Below are 18,039 nucleotides of genomic sequence, written 5' to 3' on the forward strand. Positions count from 1 at the left end.
CCCCTTACATGTATTATTTACTCCTCACAACAACATTGTGGAATAGGTATTGTTATCACCCTCACTTTACAGATGAGGAAGCGGAGTTAAATCACAACTTGCTCACTGAATGCAGCACGCGCCTTTGAGCTCATGCGCTTGGCCACTCTGCTCTACCCGGGAACCGCTTCTCCCTTTAATTAGACTCGCTTAAGTTGGGGTTTCCACTTTCAACCAAGAAAATCCTAATAATCCAAATATAGCTCAATAGAGACTAGATAAATGATAGCACAATAATATAATAGAATACTATGTAGCTTTAAAACAACAAAAAAGGAACTACAGGGGCACCTGGGTGGCTCAGTCGGTGAAGTGCCTGCCTTTGGCTCAGGTCATGATCTTGGGTCTCAGGGTCCTGGGATCTAGTCCTGCCTCGGGCTCCCTGCTCAGTGGGGAGTCTGCTTCTCCCTCTCCCCCCTCCCCACCACTAGTGCTCCTTCGCTCTCTCAGTAAATAAATAAAATCTTTAAAAATAATAAAAAGAGGGGCGCCTGGGTAGCGCAGTCGTTAAGCGTCTGCCTTCGGCTCAGGGCGTGATCCCGGCGTCCGGGATCGAGTCCCACATCGGGCTCCTCCGCTGGGAGCCTGCTTCTTCCTCTCCCACTCCCCCTGCTTGTGTTCCCTCTCTCGCTGGCTGTCTCTCTGTCACATAAATAAATAAAAAGTCTTTAAAAAAAATTATAATAATAAAAAGAAGAAATTACATATATTAATATAAAAGTAAACCTAACAGAAGAAAGAAAAGAAAGTTTATAGGAAATATATATAAGTATGTATATGTTTTAAGATAATAGACACAAGTTTATAGAAAAAAGAGTGGAAGTATTAAACATCATAAAGCAATATTGCAGCAAAATTCTTATAATACATACTTACACTTGTGAATTTCTTTTGAAATATCATTATTATTCTTTCTGACTTTAAAGGCTTCCGTTTCATTGTATTAGGAGGGGACAGGAGAAGAATGAGACTGAAACAGAGAGACCTTTTTAGTTTACACGCTTCCAAATTGCTTGAATTTATTAGAAGAGTTTATGTGATAACAACCCAACTCAAACTGCTATAAGCAAAAAAAAAAAAAAAAAAAAAAAAAAAAAAAAGGAAGGAAGGAAGAAATAAAGAAAATTGTGTAGGGGGATATTGAATGGACAGTGGGCCGGCTTACAAAATCAGAGGAAAAGTTGACCAACTAAGCCTAAGCCACGGCAAGGCCCGAAACAGGAGCCCTCAGCCCTAGAACCAGAATGCTGACTTTCACCAAGATGCTCTGGGTCTTTTTTGTCTCCACTTCCCTCGGCATGTTGGCCTCCTGCCCTCCTACTAGTCTTTCTCCGTGGTGAGGGGTCACGACTTCTGGCAGCTTCCAGGGGCACAGCCTCTCAGTCTCATCACCTACAAGGAAAAGGGCTCTTCTCGGAGGATGGGCTCTGACTGGTCACAAGCCCACTGCAGACCAACCCTGTGAGCAGGGTAGTGGGAATTATGCCTGATAGTGACTGGTCACATTTGGACCAGGGGCTCACCCTTCAGCCTACCTCCAGATTCAGGGATATGGGATCAGGGAAGGAGGCGACAGCTCCATTCAGCCAGAAGTTGGGAGTGGAGTGGAAAAGGAGAGGGGAAGGCGGAAGCAATGCTTCTTTAGGGCAGAAGAAGGGACAGGTGCTGCATACACCAAATGATTAATGGGTACTACGCGAACATAAATTTCTTTCAAAAAAAAATTTTAGAGCTAGCTTCATCTTGTGTATGTGTAAGTATATATTTTTCAAGTACAAGGATGTGCGTACAAGAACGTTCTCTGCAACAGTTTTATAATCATTGAAAGTTGTAAACAACCTATAGTTAACATTTGTTGATTTTTTTCTTCCTCTTGGATTTTCCCCTTTTTTCCCTCTGGGAACAATGCACCCAATGTCCCCTATCAGCTGAACCAATACTACACCACCTTACTTCCTGTGACCATAACAATCGGCCGGAAGTGTGGATGTGTAATCTAACATGAACCAATTAGGGTCTTTGTCCAGGAGAGTCATTTTCTTTTCAGGTAGTACTGTTGTTGGGGCTGTGCCTTCAGGAGATTTTTTTTTCACCTGGAGCTGATAGAAAAGAATTACTTGCTGTCAGGACAGGAAGCTGCTAGGACAGATTTTGTCTCTCATACAGGAGGTGAAGCTAGTCTAAGAATGAAGCTGTTTATCCCTAAATAAGTAGAGATGAGGGGTGCCTGGGTGGCTCAGTTGGTTAAGCATTTGGCTTCGGCTCAGGTCATGATCCCAGGGTCCTGGGATTGAGCCCCGCATGGGCCCCCTGCTCAGCAGGGAGTCTCTTTCTCCCTCTGCCTCTGCTACTCCCCCTGCTTGTGCTCTCGCTCTCTCTCTCAAATAAATAAGTAAATAAATCTTTAAAAAACAAAAGAAAAGAAAAGAACAATTACAAAACAAACAAACAAACAAAAACCCAACAACCCAGAGATGAGACATGAAGACATGGGGAATCCTGATGCATTAGAGTCCCCAGTTGCCTCTGAGGCAAATAAATAATAAATGGAGCCTCTGAGGCTAACACCACCCCTGCTCTTCCGCAAATATGACTAAATGGGCCAATTAACTCCCTCTTTAGCTGAGACTGTTTGAGTTGGGATTCTTCCAGTTTCAGCCAAGAGAATCCTAATAAACCATCTGAATATAGATCAATAGAGGCTGGATAACTTATGGTGCAATAATAAAATACTACGCAGCTTTTGAAAAGAACAATCTAACGTCAAAAAATCTAATATAAGGAGAAAAGCAAGTTTATAGGACAGGAGTGTGTGTATATGTGTGTGTCTGTGTTTCTGTGTGTCTATATGATTTGATACACACACACACACACACACACACACACACACACACACGTACTTAAGGAGAGTAAAAAGGACACAATGTTCCAAAAGGTTAATACCAGACCTCTGGAGGCTAGTGTGGACATCACCTTCACTTTTTTTTTAAGTCTTTTTTTTTTTTTTAAGATTTTATTTATTTATTTGACAGAGAGAGAGAGAGAGAGAGAGAGAGTGAGCACAAGCAGGGGGATCTGCAGACAGAGGGAGAGGGAGAAGCAGGCTCCCCACAGAGCAGGGAACCCAATGTGGGGCTTGATCCCAGGACCCTGAGATCATGACGGAGTCAAAGACAGACGCTTAACTGACTGAGCCACACAGGCACCCCATGACTTTCACGTTTTAAATATACTTGTGCATTTCTTAATTTTCTGCAGAGTATCTACTACTTTTATAAAACTAGATTTTTAAGCCAAAAATAACTACAGAACATTAATTGTAGCCCATTTATGTTATACAACTTCCCACTTCATTGCCACTGTTCCATTTAAGAAACAGAGGACTGGGAATCTGGAGACCCAGGCTTCTAGTCCAGACTTTCAATGTGTTCTATAACCTTGGGCAAGGTGGTTTGCCTCTGTGGGCCTCCATTTCTCTCTCTCTAAGAGGGGCACTTGAAATAACAGCAGCTACTGCTTCAGTGGTTTTGACGCCCAAGCACTGTGCTAAGCGGTTTCCTCTCAACAGCTCCACGAGCATGATCCCGTTTTTCCATATTAGAAAACCGCAGCACAAGTGTTGGAATCAGAATTCGACTCAGGTTTAGCTGATCCCAAAAGCCACATTCTTTCCGCTACACACTCTCTCAGCCCCCTCTTGCCTCATGGCTCATGGTTTCCTGGTGCTAGAAGCTAGCACTACTTACACCCAGGACTTGACCAAAATCCTGTCCCTGGAAACATCATTCTAAAATAATCCCCCGTCACCTTTATTATTGCTAACGTTTATTCTTACATTGTATCAAACTCAAAAACAGGATGATTTCACCTCAGTACTACTGATATTTTGTTCTAAAAAAATTCTTTGTCGTTGGGAGCTGTCCTGGGTGCTGTAGGACGGTTGGCAACATCCCTGGCATCTACCCACTAGATGTCAGCGGTGCCCACCCTTCAACTGGGACACCAAAGCTACCTCCAGACAGACTGTCAGATGTCCCCTGGGGGGAAAATCGCCCTGGAGTTGAGAACCACTGCTCTAGAAGGAGGAAAAAGCCAAATACCTGCATTAACCCTTATGGGAAACTAGTGAAAGACGACACTGAAACTAGGAAATATTTCCCCCTGCATGATTCTGTGACTTTACGAGCTCGGGTTACAATCAGCTCCAAGTATCTCACGGGTATGCGCCCTGTGCAGGACACTGTCCAGGCACCTCTACGTTCACCATGAAAGATGTGGAGGAAGGGGGAAGAATAAATCTTGCCCTCTCAACAATGACTCCACTTGGCCCTTATGAAAGTCACCTTTGAGAGAAGAGCCGCCAGGAGGCCGCTGAGTAAGAATGGGTATTGAACAGAGAACAGCAGTACTTGAAGACAATGCTGATTTTATTCTAGCTAAAGCAAGCAATCCACAAGGCACCTGGGCAATAAGCTTAATTCAAGGGGCAAAAGCCAAGAAACAAGGATTTTTTAGTGTTTGTTTTAATTATCAGTCACTGCACAGAGCTCTCTTCCACACCTCCTCTCAGAAAATGTGGGCTAACAAATCCCATGCAAAGGAACACAGGAAAGAGAAAAGGGGAAATGGAATTCATCTAGCATACTGTGGAAGGTGGCTCCTCCGAGTTCTCTTCTATAAACTGCTCCATCAACATGGTCCACTCCGGATTATTTTAATATCATGACCATCTTCCCTGCAAATTGAACAACCATAAAGACACACTTATTACCCACCATACTGGAACTGTCCCGCTCTTTGCACCAAAAAGACCCATGTCATTACACATTAGATTCCTTCTAAGGGATGCTGACTTAATCGTTTTTAAAGCTAAATCTGGTAAACAATGAGTGTGAAAGCCTCAACTTTGCCTTTTCCCTAACCCTAGGGCACAGGGCACTAACCTCAAAAAATCACTGTGAGAAGACCTAGGTAACTCACCAAAGACTGACATCAGAGAAGGGACCCCCGAAATACGAAGCAGCATACCTGGTCATGGTGTGATACTTTGTGATTCCTCCGTGCTATGGACATTAGGCTAAGCTAGAGTAAGACAAGGGGGAGTCTCAGGGCCAGTGTGAACTCCCATATTCGCTGTCCATGTCTGATGCAGGACTTAGAGTGTGCCCCATTGTCGATGTCTGATGCAGGACTTAGAGTGTGCCCATACACGTTAGCTCTGTGACCAACAGAGAAGTAAAAACTTGCTTGCAAACATCTATGGTAAGACCAAGTGGACCGAGCCGGTGTGGCAGAGACTCTTGGGTACGACTGTTACACCCAACCAAGCAGACCCTTAAATGAAGGCGCTGTCTAGCAGACCTCTGAAGGCTCACCAACCACCCGAGCTGGAGGTGTAAACACGCGGTGTCAAGACAGACGCTGCTGCAGGCTCTGTCAGCACGGAAGGCGACCCACCTGAAATCCAGGCCACGCTTGTCGCCAGGTGCCTCACTGCTCGCCTTGTGACACCTCCCTCCCAGGTCCTCTTCAGAGCGGCTCGTTAATTCCCTCCACTAACTTGCTTGTGTGACTAACTTGTGTGATAAAGTTTGCAGTAAACTGAGGAATTCATGAATTAAAGATTGGACCTACATGGTTATTTGAAACGTGCCTTAATCCTGTGATCCGCCCTGCTTCACCCCTGTGGGAGGAGTCACAGTCACCTGTGGGTGCCATGAAGGGCATCAGGTGTAACACGTACCACTTAGTATTCCCCCAGCTAGAATTATTAAGACCTATGTCCAACTCATAATGAAGGGTGCACAGGATACCTACACATGCCCTCTGAATTTAAAAGACTATTCGAGGGGCACCTGGCCGCCTCAGTTGGTGGAACATACAACTCTTGATCTCAGGGTCGTGAGTTCAAACCCCACACTGGGTGTGGAGCCTACTTAAAAAAAATTTTTTTAAATAAAAAATAAAGGGATGCCTGAGTGGCTCAGTTGGTTAAAAGTCTGCCTTTGGCTCAGGTCATGATCCCGGGGTCCTGGGATCGAGTCCCACATCAGCCTCCTTGGACAGCAGGGAGCCTGATTCTCCCTCTGCCTGCTGCTTCCCCTCCCCCTGCTCTCTCTCTCTGACAAATAAATAAAATCTTTAAAAATAAAAAAATAAACTAATTAATTAAATGAAGACTTTAATATTTCACACAGTTTAATCATTAAATATACTCTTAATTTGGGGAAACTGCCCATCCATGGATAGCAACATAACCTGACTATCTGGCCTGCAGTTGGTTAATCACAAACGCCATTCTCTAACTTTGACCTGGAAAATGCACCGAAGGGTTCTGTCTTTCTGAGTGTCAGTCTGAAAACAGAACTACTATGTCACATTTGATTCTTACAACCAAGAGAAGAGTTGCTACTTCCTAAGTAATCAAAAATCAAGAAAAAGGGGGCGCCTGGGTGGCTCAGTCGTTAAGCGTCTGCCTTCGGCTCAGGGCGTGATCCCGGCGTTCTGGGATCGAGCCCCACATCAGGCTCCTCTGCTGGGAGCCTGCTTCTTCCTCTCCCACTCCCCCTGCTTGTGTTCCCTCTCTCGCTGGCTGTCTCTCTGTCACATAAATAAATAAAATCTTTAAAAAAAAAAAAAAATCAAGAAAAAGGGGCGCCTGGGTGGCTCAGTCGTTAAGCGTCTGCCTTTGGCTCAGGGCGTGATCCCAGCGTTCTGGGATCGAGCCCCACATCAGGCTCCTCTGCTGGGAGCCTGCTTCTTCCTCTCCCACTCCCCCTGCTTGTGTTCCCTCTCTCACTGGCTGTCTCTCTCTCTGTTAAATAAATAAATAAAATCTTTTAAAAAAAAAAATCAAGAAAAGGACTAAAGAAAACTTGACTGGTCTCTAACTGTAAAATTATGTTACCTGATTTTCATACACAGAGTACACTCGTTGGGATAAGTGGACATGTCACTTCCACACACAGGGCTGAAGTCTCTGGGACATCCTGGTAATTTATACTGATTGCAGTTTGGCTAGAAAAGAGAAAGGAAGACAGAAATTACCCAACTAAGACCTTCGTATCACAAAATAGCTGAGGGAAAGACTAAGTCCCAAGTCTCCTAGATTTCCTAGAAACATCCTACAAAAATATTTCTATTTTCCACACACAAAAAAGATTTTTCTAATGCAAAAACCAGATGCAACATTGAAGCAGTGGTTTAACACCTACTATGAAAGAAAAGGACCTCAGTCTGGCTGATTTTTATTTATTATTTTTAAATTTTATTTATTTTTTTAGAAAGGGAGGGGAGGTAGGAGGGGTAGAAGGAGAGGGAGACAGAGCAAATCTCAAGCAGACTCCATGCCCAATGCAGAGCCCAATGCGGGGCTCGATTCCATGACCCTGAGATCATGACCTGAGCCAAAATCAAAAGTCAGGCGCCCAACTGACTGAGCCACCCAGGTGCCCCAGTCTGGCTGATTTTTAAATGAAAGTCCAAGACAGGCCGCCATACCCACTTTCCAATCCTCTAGCTTTGTCACTTGCACTTTACTACTATCTCCACATTAATCTTGTTACGTTCCACCTTAATCCCGTGGCATAATGTCAAGACCAACTCAGGAATCTAATCTTCTAGTCTGGACCTTTAAGATACTGGCATGCAACCAACAGCACCAAAGAAAACAGCAGGTTCATAATCGGACCTTCCTTAGGGTTGTTATGGGGTGAATTGTACCCACTCAAAAAGTGATGTCAAAGTCATAGCCACCAGTACCTTGGAATGTGACCTTGTTGGACATAGGGTCTTTATATAGGGAATCAAGTTAACATGAGGTCAGCAGAATGGCCCCTAATCCAATATGACTGGTGTCCTTATACAAAGGAGAAATCTGGACATAGAGTCACAGAGGGAAGATCACGTGAAGACACAGAGCATGCCATTTACAAGCCAAGGAACACGTGGGACTACCAGAACCTAGGAGAAAGGCATGGAATGGATTCTCCCCACAGCCCTCAGGAGGAACCAATTCTACCAACACCTTGATTTAGGACTTCCAGCCTCCAGAACTGTGAGACAATCAAATTCTGTTGTTTAAGCCCTCCCCCCCGCCCCCGGTTTGTGGTACTTTATTATGGCAGCCCTAAGAGACTGGTATTGGGTCATGGAACTCAATCCTGTGATTAGATGGATTTGAGGCCAGACAGATAATATGTCTTGCTCATAGCTGCTAATCTCCAGCAGGGCCAGGACTAGACGTGGTCACAGGGATCAGACTATGGTGTGCAGAGTCTCACTTTAACAAAGGTCAAATATATGGCCCGCTATATTTCTGTTTCATATACTTAACATTTATATATATACTTGTTTTAGTAAATGGTGATCACTTTTCCTCACTTCAAAACAAAAGAAGTCACCCTGTTTTAGCCCTCTGAATAAATACATGTTTCTATTGATATTATGTGGATTTATAAAGACCTAAATAGTGCTGGCCAGAGGCCAAACTCTAAAGTAAAAGAGGTTTTGTTGACTCTTTCCATCCTCCCTTCAGCCCTCATTTAGGAGCCTGATATGCTCCCCAAGGCTCACTAAGGTGATGGATGCCTTGTAGGGCCGCTCTCACAGGCAGAGTGGATGCCCTCTTATCCAATAAGATTGGGACAAGTGGTAGTTGGTCATTTAATTGATAAAGTCAATTAAATCAAGGAACCAATAACAAAAAATTATATATATCCTAAACATTTATTATAAAACATATAGATGAAAAACAAAATTGCCAATCTTTGGAAGTAAGAAACATATGGCCACCTGTAACGCTACTATAAGATAACTTTCCCTGTAGCTAGGCAGGACTATATGATTAAGGTAAGACCAATGGGATATACATGGAATTATTGTGCAGTGGCTTCTGGGAACATCCTTTAAAAGAAAGCAGATACCTGTCCTTTGTTTCCCCCCATATTTTTTTTTCTTTGTCTATTCCTCTATCCTGCTGCTGGGTGCATGGAGTTCTAACCTTTATCTGATAGACCAGGAGGATAAAGGCCACAGTCTAGGATGGCAACACACTATTTTAAATCTTTGTTACTTGCAGCGGAATCTAATCCTAACTGATAAAAGAGATAAGACCTTTCCTTTGAATGTTTCAACTACAGCTGACCCTGAACAACATGGGTTTAAATCCACAGATCCAGATTACTGAAACTTTCTCAAATATAAATATTCTTATTCTCCAGTTAAAAAGAAGCAAAGAGATATTAAATAGGACTATATTTTGTTCAACTAAGCTATACCCATGGATCTCAACTAATTTGTCTCTACAGCAAACAGTGGTGAGGTTGGTAAATGCAATGAAATCTGAGACACTGACCCATGAAACCCTTGAAGAATACGTTTCACTCTGTCACCTCTTTCAAGTCTTTGTTCAAATGACAGCTTTTCATTGAGGTCTACTCTGACCATCCTGTTGAAAATTATAGTTCTTCCCACAGCAGATAGTGACCGACCCCCTTTCTCTGCCTTACTTGTTTCCTTATGTATTTTCTCTTCCTTATGATTTTCTTAATAACATTTTCTTTTCTCTAACTTATAAGAACACAGGTAAGATAAGGATGTAACACACATACAAAATATGTATTAATCAACGCTTTTTTTTTTTTTTTTTTTTTTTTTAGAGAAGGAGAGAGAGGGAGGAATTGGGGAGGGGCAGAGGGAGAGAGAGAGAATCTTAAGCAGACTCCACACCCAGGTCAGACCCCCATGCAGGACATGATCTCATGACCCTGAGATCATGACCTGAGCCGAAATCAAGAGTCTGACACTTAACCAACTGAACCACCCAGGTACCCCTAATCAACTCTTTGTGTTATCAGTAAGGCTTCTGGTCAACAGTAGGCTATGAGCAGTTAAATTCTGGAGTCAAAAGTTACACTCAGATTTTTGACTATGTGAGAGGGGGTCAGCACCCCCTAACCCCCACATTGTTCAAGGGTCAACTGTAATTAAGAGTTCTATGTGCTATCACTGCAAAAATGATACCCATAATAAGTCCACACATGCTTTCTTGTTTTGGTTCCTTTAAAACAGGATTTCTCAACCACAATTCACGTTTTGGACCAGATAATTCTTTGGGGTGGGAGGCTACCCTATGTGTTGTAGGATGTTCTCTATCCACTAGATGCCAGTATCATCTCCCCAGTCACGATGATCAAAAACAACAGTCTAAATGTCTGCTGGAGGGCAAAACTGCCCCTAGCTGAGAACCACTATTTTAAAATACAGTGAGAATTTAAGGGGCGCCTGGCTGCCTCCATCGGTACAGCATGAGATTCTTGATCTTGGGGTTGGGATTTGAGCCTCACGTTGGGTGTAGAAATTACAAAATAAAATCCTAAAAAAAATACAGTGAAAATTTAAAACAATGTAATATAAAATTTTTAAAAATCTTGCCCCAATTATTTATAGTTGTTTCACCTACACCTAATTCAACATTAAATTTTTTTAGCAATTTGTCTTTTAGCAGGTCTTTCAAAAGCATTCAATTCAGTCCTCATATAAACTATGACTTTATTTCTTTACACTCATGTTTATGTTGTCCTTACATCTTTGGTTAAAATAAGACTGGTGACTGCCATAACAGGCTTGTGAACACACACACTTACGTCTTGGTAGGAACACAACTTCACTGATGGGAAATAGTCTACTGGCAGACAAGAGAGTAGGCTATCTACAGCCCCTGAGTGAGCATTAAGCTGCGGGAACTGTCCAGAGAGGAAGGAGAGAGTCATTTGTGAGTTGCTTAAGTGGAAGGTGTTCAGTGTTTAGTGCTAACAACGAGCCCCAGTGGACCCACGCAGCCTACCTGTGCATGTCACCTCAGAAGCCTGTTACAAACACTGATTCAGTGCCGTTTGCAATGACATGGATGGAGCTAGAGAGCGAAGCAGAAGTCAGAGAAAGACAAATACCATATGATTTCACTCATATGTGGAAATTAAGAAACAAAACAAACAAGCAAAGGGAAAACAAAACAAAACTGCGAGGGAGGCAAACTAAGAAACATCTTAACTATAGAGGACAAACTGATGGTTATGGGGAGGGTGAAATAGATGAAGGGGATTAGGGAGGGCACTTGTGATGAGCACAAGGTGATGTGTGGAAGTGCCGAGTCACTATATTGTACACCTGCAACTAATGTTACACTGAATGTTAACTAACTGGAATTTAAATAAAAACTTAAAAACAAAACAAGAAAACACTGATTTGGGGCCTCATGCCAGACCCACTCAATTAGAATCTCCAGGGTTAGAATCCATGTGTCTTACAGGCCCCTGAATTCTGATTCCACCAGGACTGGGTTTAGGAACTGCGGTTCCCAATCATCTTGACATCCAGTCCCCTTAGACTATGTATATTGCCTAAGGAGAACACACCGAGACACACAATTTGGCACACAGCTTCAGAGAACCCCTGCTCTAGACCTTTCCTGCCTCCCCTTTTTTAACCAAAACGTATCTTGCCTATGCCCACTCTCTGACTGACTAGATAAACAAGTAACTCATCACAATCAATCTGTTTAGCCTGCAGATCTTAGGGGTTTTTATTTTCAAATGCTTTCGTCTCAAAGAATGACTACTAGATGGGTTTTGAGGAGCACTAACGGGCTGGTAAGGAAGTTTTGTTTGTTTTGTTTTGCTTTGCTTTTTTATTTTATTTTTTTTTTAAGATTTTATTTATTTATTTGACAGGGACAGCCAGCAGAGAGGGAACACAAGCAGGGGGAGTGGGAGAGGAAGAAGCAGGCTCATAGCGGAGGAGCCTGATGTGGGGCTCGATCCCATAACGCCAGGATCACGCCCTGAGCCGAAGGCAGACGCTTAACGACTGCGCCACCCAGGCGCCCCTTGCTTTGCTTTTTTTAGCAGAAGACCTTTGATGTCTCTCAGACCCCCCAAAGGATCTACCCAGCTGGAAGACAATGTTGGTACTCCTGTCTGTTTCCAGCCTAATTCTCATGATTTCGAAGTGAGCTGTGGCTAGCCACCATTTAACTTTATTAAATTCAGATTACTCCCTGGACTTTCTCTCATGTTTCTCTGAGACATGAGGTTTTATGAACAAATACTTCTCACTCTTATCAATGAGGTCAAATAATTTCATTAATAAATTATGCTCCCACTAACCTTTAGTTTTATTCAGCTCCCCAAATTTATGACAGAGGAAAAAAATTCAGAACTGGTTCACCATCTACAGAGGCTCTGAATTACACCCCACAACATGTCAACTATAGAAGAGAGTTTACCCATGGTAGACTGCTCCTCAGAGCTTTAGAAGATGCTCTCATTCTGGAAGAGGGCCACATCACATTTTTACTTATTCCTTAGAATCAATTTAATTTTTGTAGAAGGATGTGATATGCTTCCAAGTAATTCTCTGAGCTTTATACTCTCAATCTTTTCTTTTGAAAGGTTCTTAAATACTTTACCAAATATATTCCCTCATTTGTTTATTCAATAAAGGAAATAGGTTTTAAGACAGATGTTAGAGAAATACAAAGACAAATTGAGTCCTGCCTGTAAGAAGTTTAGTGTGTACAGTAGGAAAATAAAAAATACACATGGAAAAAAAACAAAAAATAAAATGAAATAATTTTTTAAAAAGAAATACACATAGTGGTATATAGAATTTATATTAGAGAGGTTTGGGAGAATGTCCGCCTCAAGGAAATAAAACAGACTAACCAAAGGCACAGTGGTAAGGGAAGTGTTTAAGTGAGAGCAAAGCAGTTTAAGTTAAAGGAGCATCCAACACTCTTTCATAATAAAAACACTAAACAGCGGCGCCTGGGTGGCTCAGTCGTTAAGCGTCTGCCTTTGGCTCAGGGCGTGATCCCAGTGTTCTGGGATTGAGCCCCACATCGGGCTTCTCCGCTGGGAGCCTGCTTCTTCCTCTCCCACTCCCCCTGCTTGTGTTCCCTCTCTCGCTGGCTGTCTCTCTGTCACATAAATAAATAAAATCTTAAAAAAAAAAAAAAAACACTCAACAAACTAAGCAGAAAAGAGAGCTTCCTCAACCTGATAAAGAACATCTATAAAAACCTCACAGCTAACATTATACTTAGTGATGAAAGTAACTCTTACTAATTCACGATATTCTTCTCCTCTGTAGCTCAGGGTAAAAAACATAAAACTGAATGCTTTTCTCCCCAAATTAGGAATAAGACAAGGACATCCATTTTCACTTGTTCTATTCAACATGGTACCGAATATTCTAGCAAAGACAATTAAGCAATAAAATAAATAAAAAGCATCAGAATGGAAAAGAAGAAATAAAACTATTTCTGATTTATTTAAAATTTATCTTTTCATATAGACAGGTCTGAAGAACACAAAAAGAACCATTAAAACTTAAAAAAAAGTCCAAAAAGGCTGCAGGATTCAAGATCAATATACAAAACCCAATTGTATTTCTATACACTTGCAGTGAAGCATCTGAAAACGAAATTAAGAAAAAAGATCCATTTATAAAAGCATTAAAAAGAATAAAATATTTAGGAATATATTTAACAAAAGAAGTATAAGAATTAAACACCAAAAACTACAAAACATTGTTGAAAGAAATTCAAGATCTAAATAAGTGAAAAGGCATCCCATATTCATGGATCAAAAGACTTAACTTTCTTAAGATAGCAATACTCCCCAAATGGATCTACAGGTTCAATGCAATCCCTATCAAAAATTCCAACTGCCTTTTTTGCAACAGAAATTGGCAAACTGATCTTAAAATTCATATGGAAATGCAAGTGACCCTGAATAGTCAAGACAATCTTGAAGAAAAAGTTGGAGGATTCACACTTCCCCATTTTGAAACTTATTACAAAGCTACAGTAATTAGAATAGTGTGGCACTAACATCTGAAACTAATATAACACTGTATGTTAACTACTCTGCGATTAAAATAAAAACAAAACAAAATAGAGGTGCCTGTGTGTCTCAGTCGGTTACGCATCCAACTCTTGGTTTCAGCTCAGGTCATGATCTCAGAGTCACAAGATGGAGCCCCATATTGGGCTCCCCACTCAACAGGGAGTCTGCTGCCCCTCCTCACACCATACCCTCTCTTTCTCTGTAAAATAAATAAATCATGGGACACCTGGGTGGCTCAGTCGGTTAAGCATCTGCCTTCAGCTCAGGTCATGACCCCGGGGTCCTGGGATCAAGTCCTACATTCAGCTCCTTGCTCAGCCTCTGCCTGCTGCTCCCTCTGCTCCTGTGCTAGCTCTCTTTCTCTCTCTCTGACAAATAAATAATTAAAATCTTTAAAATGAATAAAGCTTTAAAAATAGTAATAAAGGGGTGCCTCAGTGGCGCAGTCGTTAAGCGTCTGCCTTCGGCTCAGGGCGTGATCCCGGTGCTCTGGGATCGAGCCCCACATCAGGCTCCTCCACTGGGAGCCTGCTTCTTCCTCTCCACTCCCCCTGCTTGTGTTCCCTCTCTCGCTGGCTGTCTCTCTCTGTCAAATAAATAAATAAAATCTTTTAAAAAATAAATAAATAAAAAATAAAAATAGTAATAAAAATAAAACAAAAAACAGTGTGGCAGTAGCATAAGGATATCAGAGCACAAGCTATGGGATAGCAGTGGAAGGTACAGGTAGAAAGACAGGCTGTAGTAAGGACACTCTGTGGACATTATTATTTAGATAATGTTCATGAAATGTCTAGTACAAGACATAACCATTAGACCAAGGACCTTTTGAATCATCAAAGAAACTATTAAAGGAAACAAAGTGCTGAGGCCTTCAAGGACTGAGCTATTTTCAACCAAAATTTACAATTCTGATCTGCATCAAAAGGCCTGCCTTGGAATCTGATTTCTGAAGGGGCAGTCAACAGTTTCAAAAGTGGTAGGATAAAAAAGAAAAAAAGAGTGGCAGGTCAGACCTGAAAACTAGCCCCAACCCAAACCGTTTGGGCTTCACTGTATTAGCGGTAACAACACAAGGGGTTTCCTACTTACTGTTCTGTATTCTGAAGGTTGGTCAAACTCAGAGCTCAAAGAGTCCAAAGAGGCTGCAAGAAGAAGACAGACCTTAAAGTACGTGATTAAGGTCAATTCTTATTCATACGGAGCTTTTAAAATCCAGCTTGTGCTTCTGTTCTCTCAGATGCCTAGCTTCTTTGAGCAGCCCTCGTCGCCCACCCCCGCACCCCCAAAGAAGGGAGTTCCGTTGTTTTCTGGACCTCTCCTGGCAGGCGCAACAGAAGGAACATTTGGTACAGGTTCTGTAATTGACCACCCTGACACGCTTGCTTGAGAAAGAACTTCGGAGCTATGGAATAAAAGAGAAATAACTCTTACTAATTCACGATATTATTCTCCTCTGTGGCTCAGGATAGAAAACGCAAAACTTAACGTTAGGTGCTACGGTTTTAACTCCATTTTCAAATGGGTGTCAAGTCTGGCTGGACTAAAGCCCCTTTCTCATAAGCCTCAGAGTGCCTGACGCACTTGGCATTCACAAGCCCTAATTCCTCTTCATCTCCTGCAGACGTTCAGTGGGGCCGCTGTGTCCATAAAAAACCAACTTCTGATCTTGGGCTCCAGAAAATCTGCTTCAAGAGAGAAAGTGCAGACAGCAGGGTGTCACTACGAAGGTAGTGACTGGAGCCTGCAGCCAAGGCCAAGCAAGAACGAAAGAGCATCGCTGGCTCCACCCAGCCCTGCACGCCCCCCACGTTCGCGCTCCTAGACGACCGCAGGCCGCGGGAACCGCCAGTAACGGGTGCGCGGAGGGCCGCCAGGGAGCCAGGATCCGGGGTGGGTAGCCGAGAGCCAGACCCACTCTCCGACACTGCCCCGCACCCCGCGACGCCCTCCTGGCCGACCAAGCCTGGCGAGCGGTGAGCGTTACCTGCCAAGTCCCCGGCCAGGAGCAACAACAGCACCAAGCGCACGGCCAGGAGCGCCATGCTCCCTCCGAGGCCAGCCGTCAGATCGCGGCCTGCTCCCGTGATGCGCGACAAGCACCGCGCGCCCGGGTCGGACTGGCGACTTGCAGGCTGGGGGGAAGGGGTGTGGTGGGCGGGGGGAGGGGCTACAGGAGGGGAGGGGCGGTTGTTAACCCCCACCTCCCATCCTGCCCAGGATGGGAGTGAGCAATTAAGGGCAAGATCTCTCCCTGCAGCAAATAAGAATCTCTTAAGAGCCCTGGGGAGCAACTTTAGGGGCTCTGTCAGCCAACCCTTACTTCTTCAGCACCTCCTCTGTCTGAGGCAGTGACTAAACAAAGGAGGTCCCTGCTCTCTGCTCTCGGGAAGTTTTCTAGTGTAGGTGTTGGGGATGGGGTGAGTCAGGAAACACCAAATGAATCCACGCAATAATTTCTCAAATTAAGTACTAGAGAGTGGTGGGAGAAGGGGACGACTTTCCACGGGGAGGTCAGGAAAAGCCTTTCAGAGGTGGCATTTGAGCTAAAAGCTGAAGGGTGAGAAGAGGGAAGCCCGGTGAAGACCATGGGAACAAGTCATCCAGGCTCAAGGCAAAGCCTGGATCTCTGCAGAGATCCAGAAGTGGGAGCCAGCTCTGTGTTTCAGCTGGAGCCTAGCTGAAGGAGAGGGAAGGGGGAGGGAGGTGGAAACGGTGTAGGCCTGAGAAGGAATTTGGACTTGTCCTGTTTGCAGCAGGAAGCTAGTGGAGGATTTTAAGCTTGGGAATGCCCCTGATCTTGCATATGTTTTGTGAGATTGGTGAAGAATGGGCAGGAGATATTTAAGAGCAGAGGCAGGGAGACAAATTAGGTGGCTTTTGCAGTAATCCAGGCAAGAGTTGATGGTGGCTTAAATTAATGTGTAGCAGTGCGCTGGTGAGAAGTCAGATTCCAGATTTACTTAGGAGGCGGAACCAAGTGGAGTGAAGGGAATAACCAAGGATGCTTGCTAGGCTTCCGTTCTGAGCAGCTGGAGAAGTGATGGTACCATTTCTGTGATGAAGAACATTTGGAAACAATGCCTATCAGAGATCCAGTGGACATGTGGACAAGGCAGTTGGAATTACAGATTTGGAGCTGGAGCTGCAAATGAAGAAAACATCAGCATATCAAAGGTATTTGAGAATCATGGATCCAGTGCCCAGAGAGAGAGTATTGCTGCGGTCCAGATCAGAGCCCTGGGGCCCTCCTGGATCCAGAGGTTTGACCCATGTGGAGAAGAAAGCTATGAAGGAGGAAGAAAACCAGGCTTGAGTCGGGGTTATGGAACACTGGAGAGGTGCTGTGACCATGTCACTAGCTGCTGTGAGGCTGAGACTTTGGCAGACTGAGCATTGTCATGGGCTTTAGCAAGACGTAGTCACTGATGGCCCTCATAAGGACTAGTTCAGAGAAGTGATGGGGTCCAGGGCCCAAATGGCCAGGGTAGAAAGGAATGAAGTGAGAAAGTGGAGACAGAGAGTTTAGATAACCCTTATGAGTTTTGCTATAAACAGGAAGCCAGATATGGGCAGGGGGTAGCCTACGAGGCTTCCAAAATGTCTTTTGAGGGTCAGTCAAAACTCCAATGTCTCCCACCTTGCTAGGAGTAAAAGCCAACGTCCTTACTATGGCCTCCGAAACCTCTGCTGGTCTAACTGTTCATCCATGACTCCCTCTTCCCAACCACACTGGCCTCCTTGCTCCCACCCAGGGACCTCAGCACTTGCTGGTCCCTCTGCCTAGCTATCTACATAGCTTCCTCCTTCCCTTCCGTCTCTGTAACAGCCCCATACCAGAAATGCCTTTCCTGACCATAAATAAAAATTAGTAGGGATGTCTGGGTGGCTCAGTCAGTTAAGCGTCCAACTTCAGCTCAGGTCATGATCGGGGTCCTGGGATCCAGCCCCACATTGGGTTCCCTGCTCCGTGGGGAGTCTGCTTCTCCCTCTCCCTCTCCCCCTCCCCCTGCTCATGCGCTCTCTCTCTCTCTCTAATAAATAAATAAAATCTTTTTAAAAAATTATTACTCCCCCCTTCCTATTCTGC

The 18,039-nt window shown here is 43.7% G+C and overlaps 1 protein-coding gene and 1 long non-coding RNA gene across 2 annotated transcripts in view; one reads left to right on the plus strand and one right to left on the minus strand.

The window, feature by feature from the left end:
* Positions 1-18,039, plus strand: part of LOC113262526 (uncharacterized) — a 135,282-nt gene that overhangs the window by 105,437 nt on the left and 11,806 nt on the right. The gene's annotated exons all lie outside the window — the stretch shown is intronic.
* SPINK2 (serine peptidase inhibitor Kazal type 2) lies at positions 3,038-16,084 on the minus strand. The gene is made up of 4 exons (XM_026508958.4): positions 15,937-16,084; positions 15,042-15,094; positions 6,947-7,056; positions 3,038-4,774 (listed from the first exon to the last, which is right to left on the minus strand). The coding sequence occupies exons 1-4, from the start codon at positions 15,992-15,994 to the stop codon at positions 4,729-4,731; spliced, it is 267 nt and encodes an 88-aa protein (XP_026364743.1). The 5' UTR covers positions 15,995-16,084; the 3' UTR covers positions 3,038-4,728.

Source organism: Ursus arctos, unplaced genomic scaffold (genome assembly GCF_023065955.2).
Source record: "Ursus arctos isolate Adak ecotype North America unplaced genomic scaffold, UrsArc2.0 scaffold_9, whole genome shotgun sequence".
Taxonomy (NCBI): Eukaryota; Metazoa; Chordata; class Mammalia; order Carnivora; family Ursidae; genus Ursus; species Ursus arctos.

Excerpts from the sequence above, each read along its gene's own strand:
- SPINK2 (XM_026508958.4), bottom strand. The coding sequence starts at position 15,994 with ATGGCGCTCCTGGCCGTGCGCTTGGTGCTGTTGTTGCTCCTGGCCGGG. Across the intron at positions 7,057-15,041 it reads AACCTTCAGAATACAGAACA|CCAAACTGCAATCAGTATAA; the intron begins GTAAGTAGGAAA and ends TCTCTTTTCTAG. Across the intron at positions 4,775-6,946 it reads ACTCTGTGTATGAAAATCAG|GGAAGATGGTCATGATATTA; the intron begins GTAACATAATTT and ends TTCAATTTGCAG.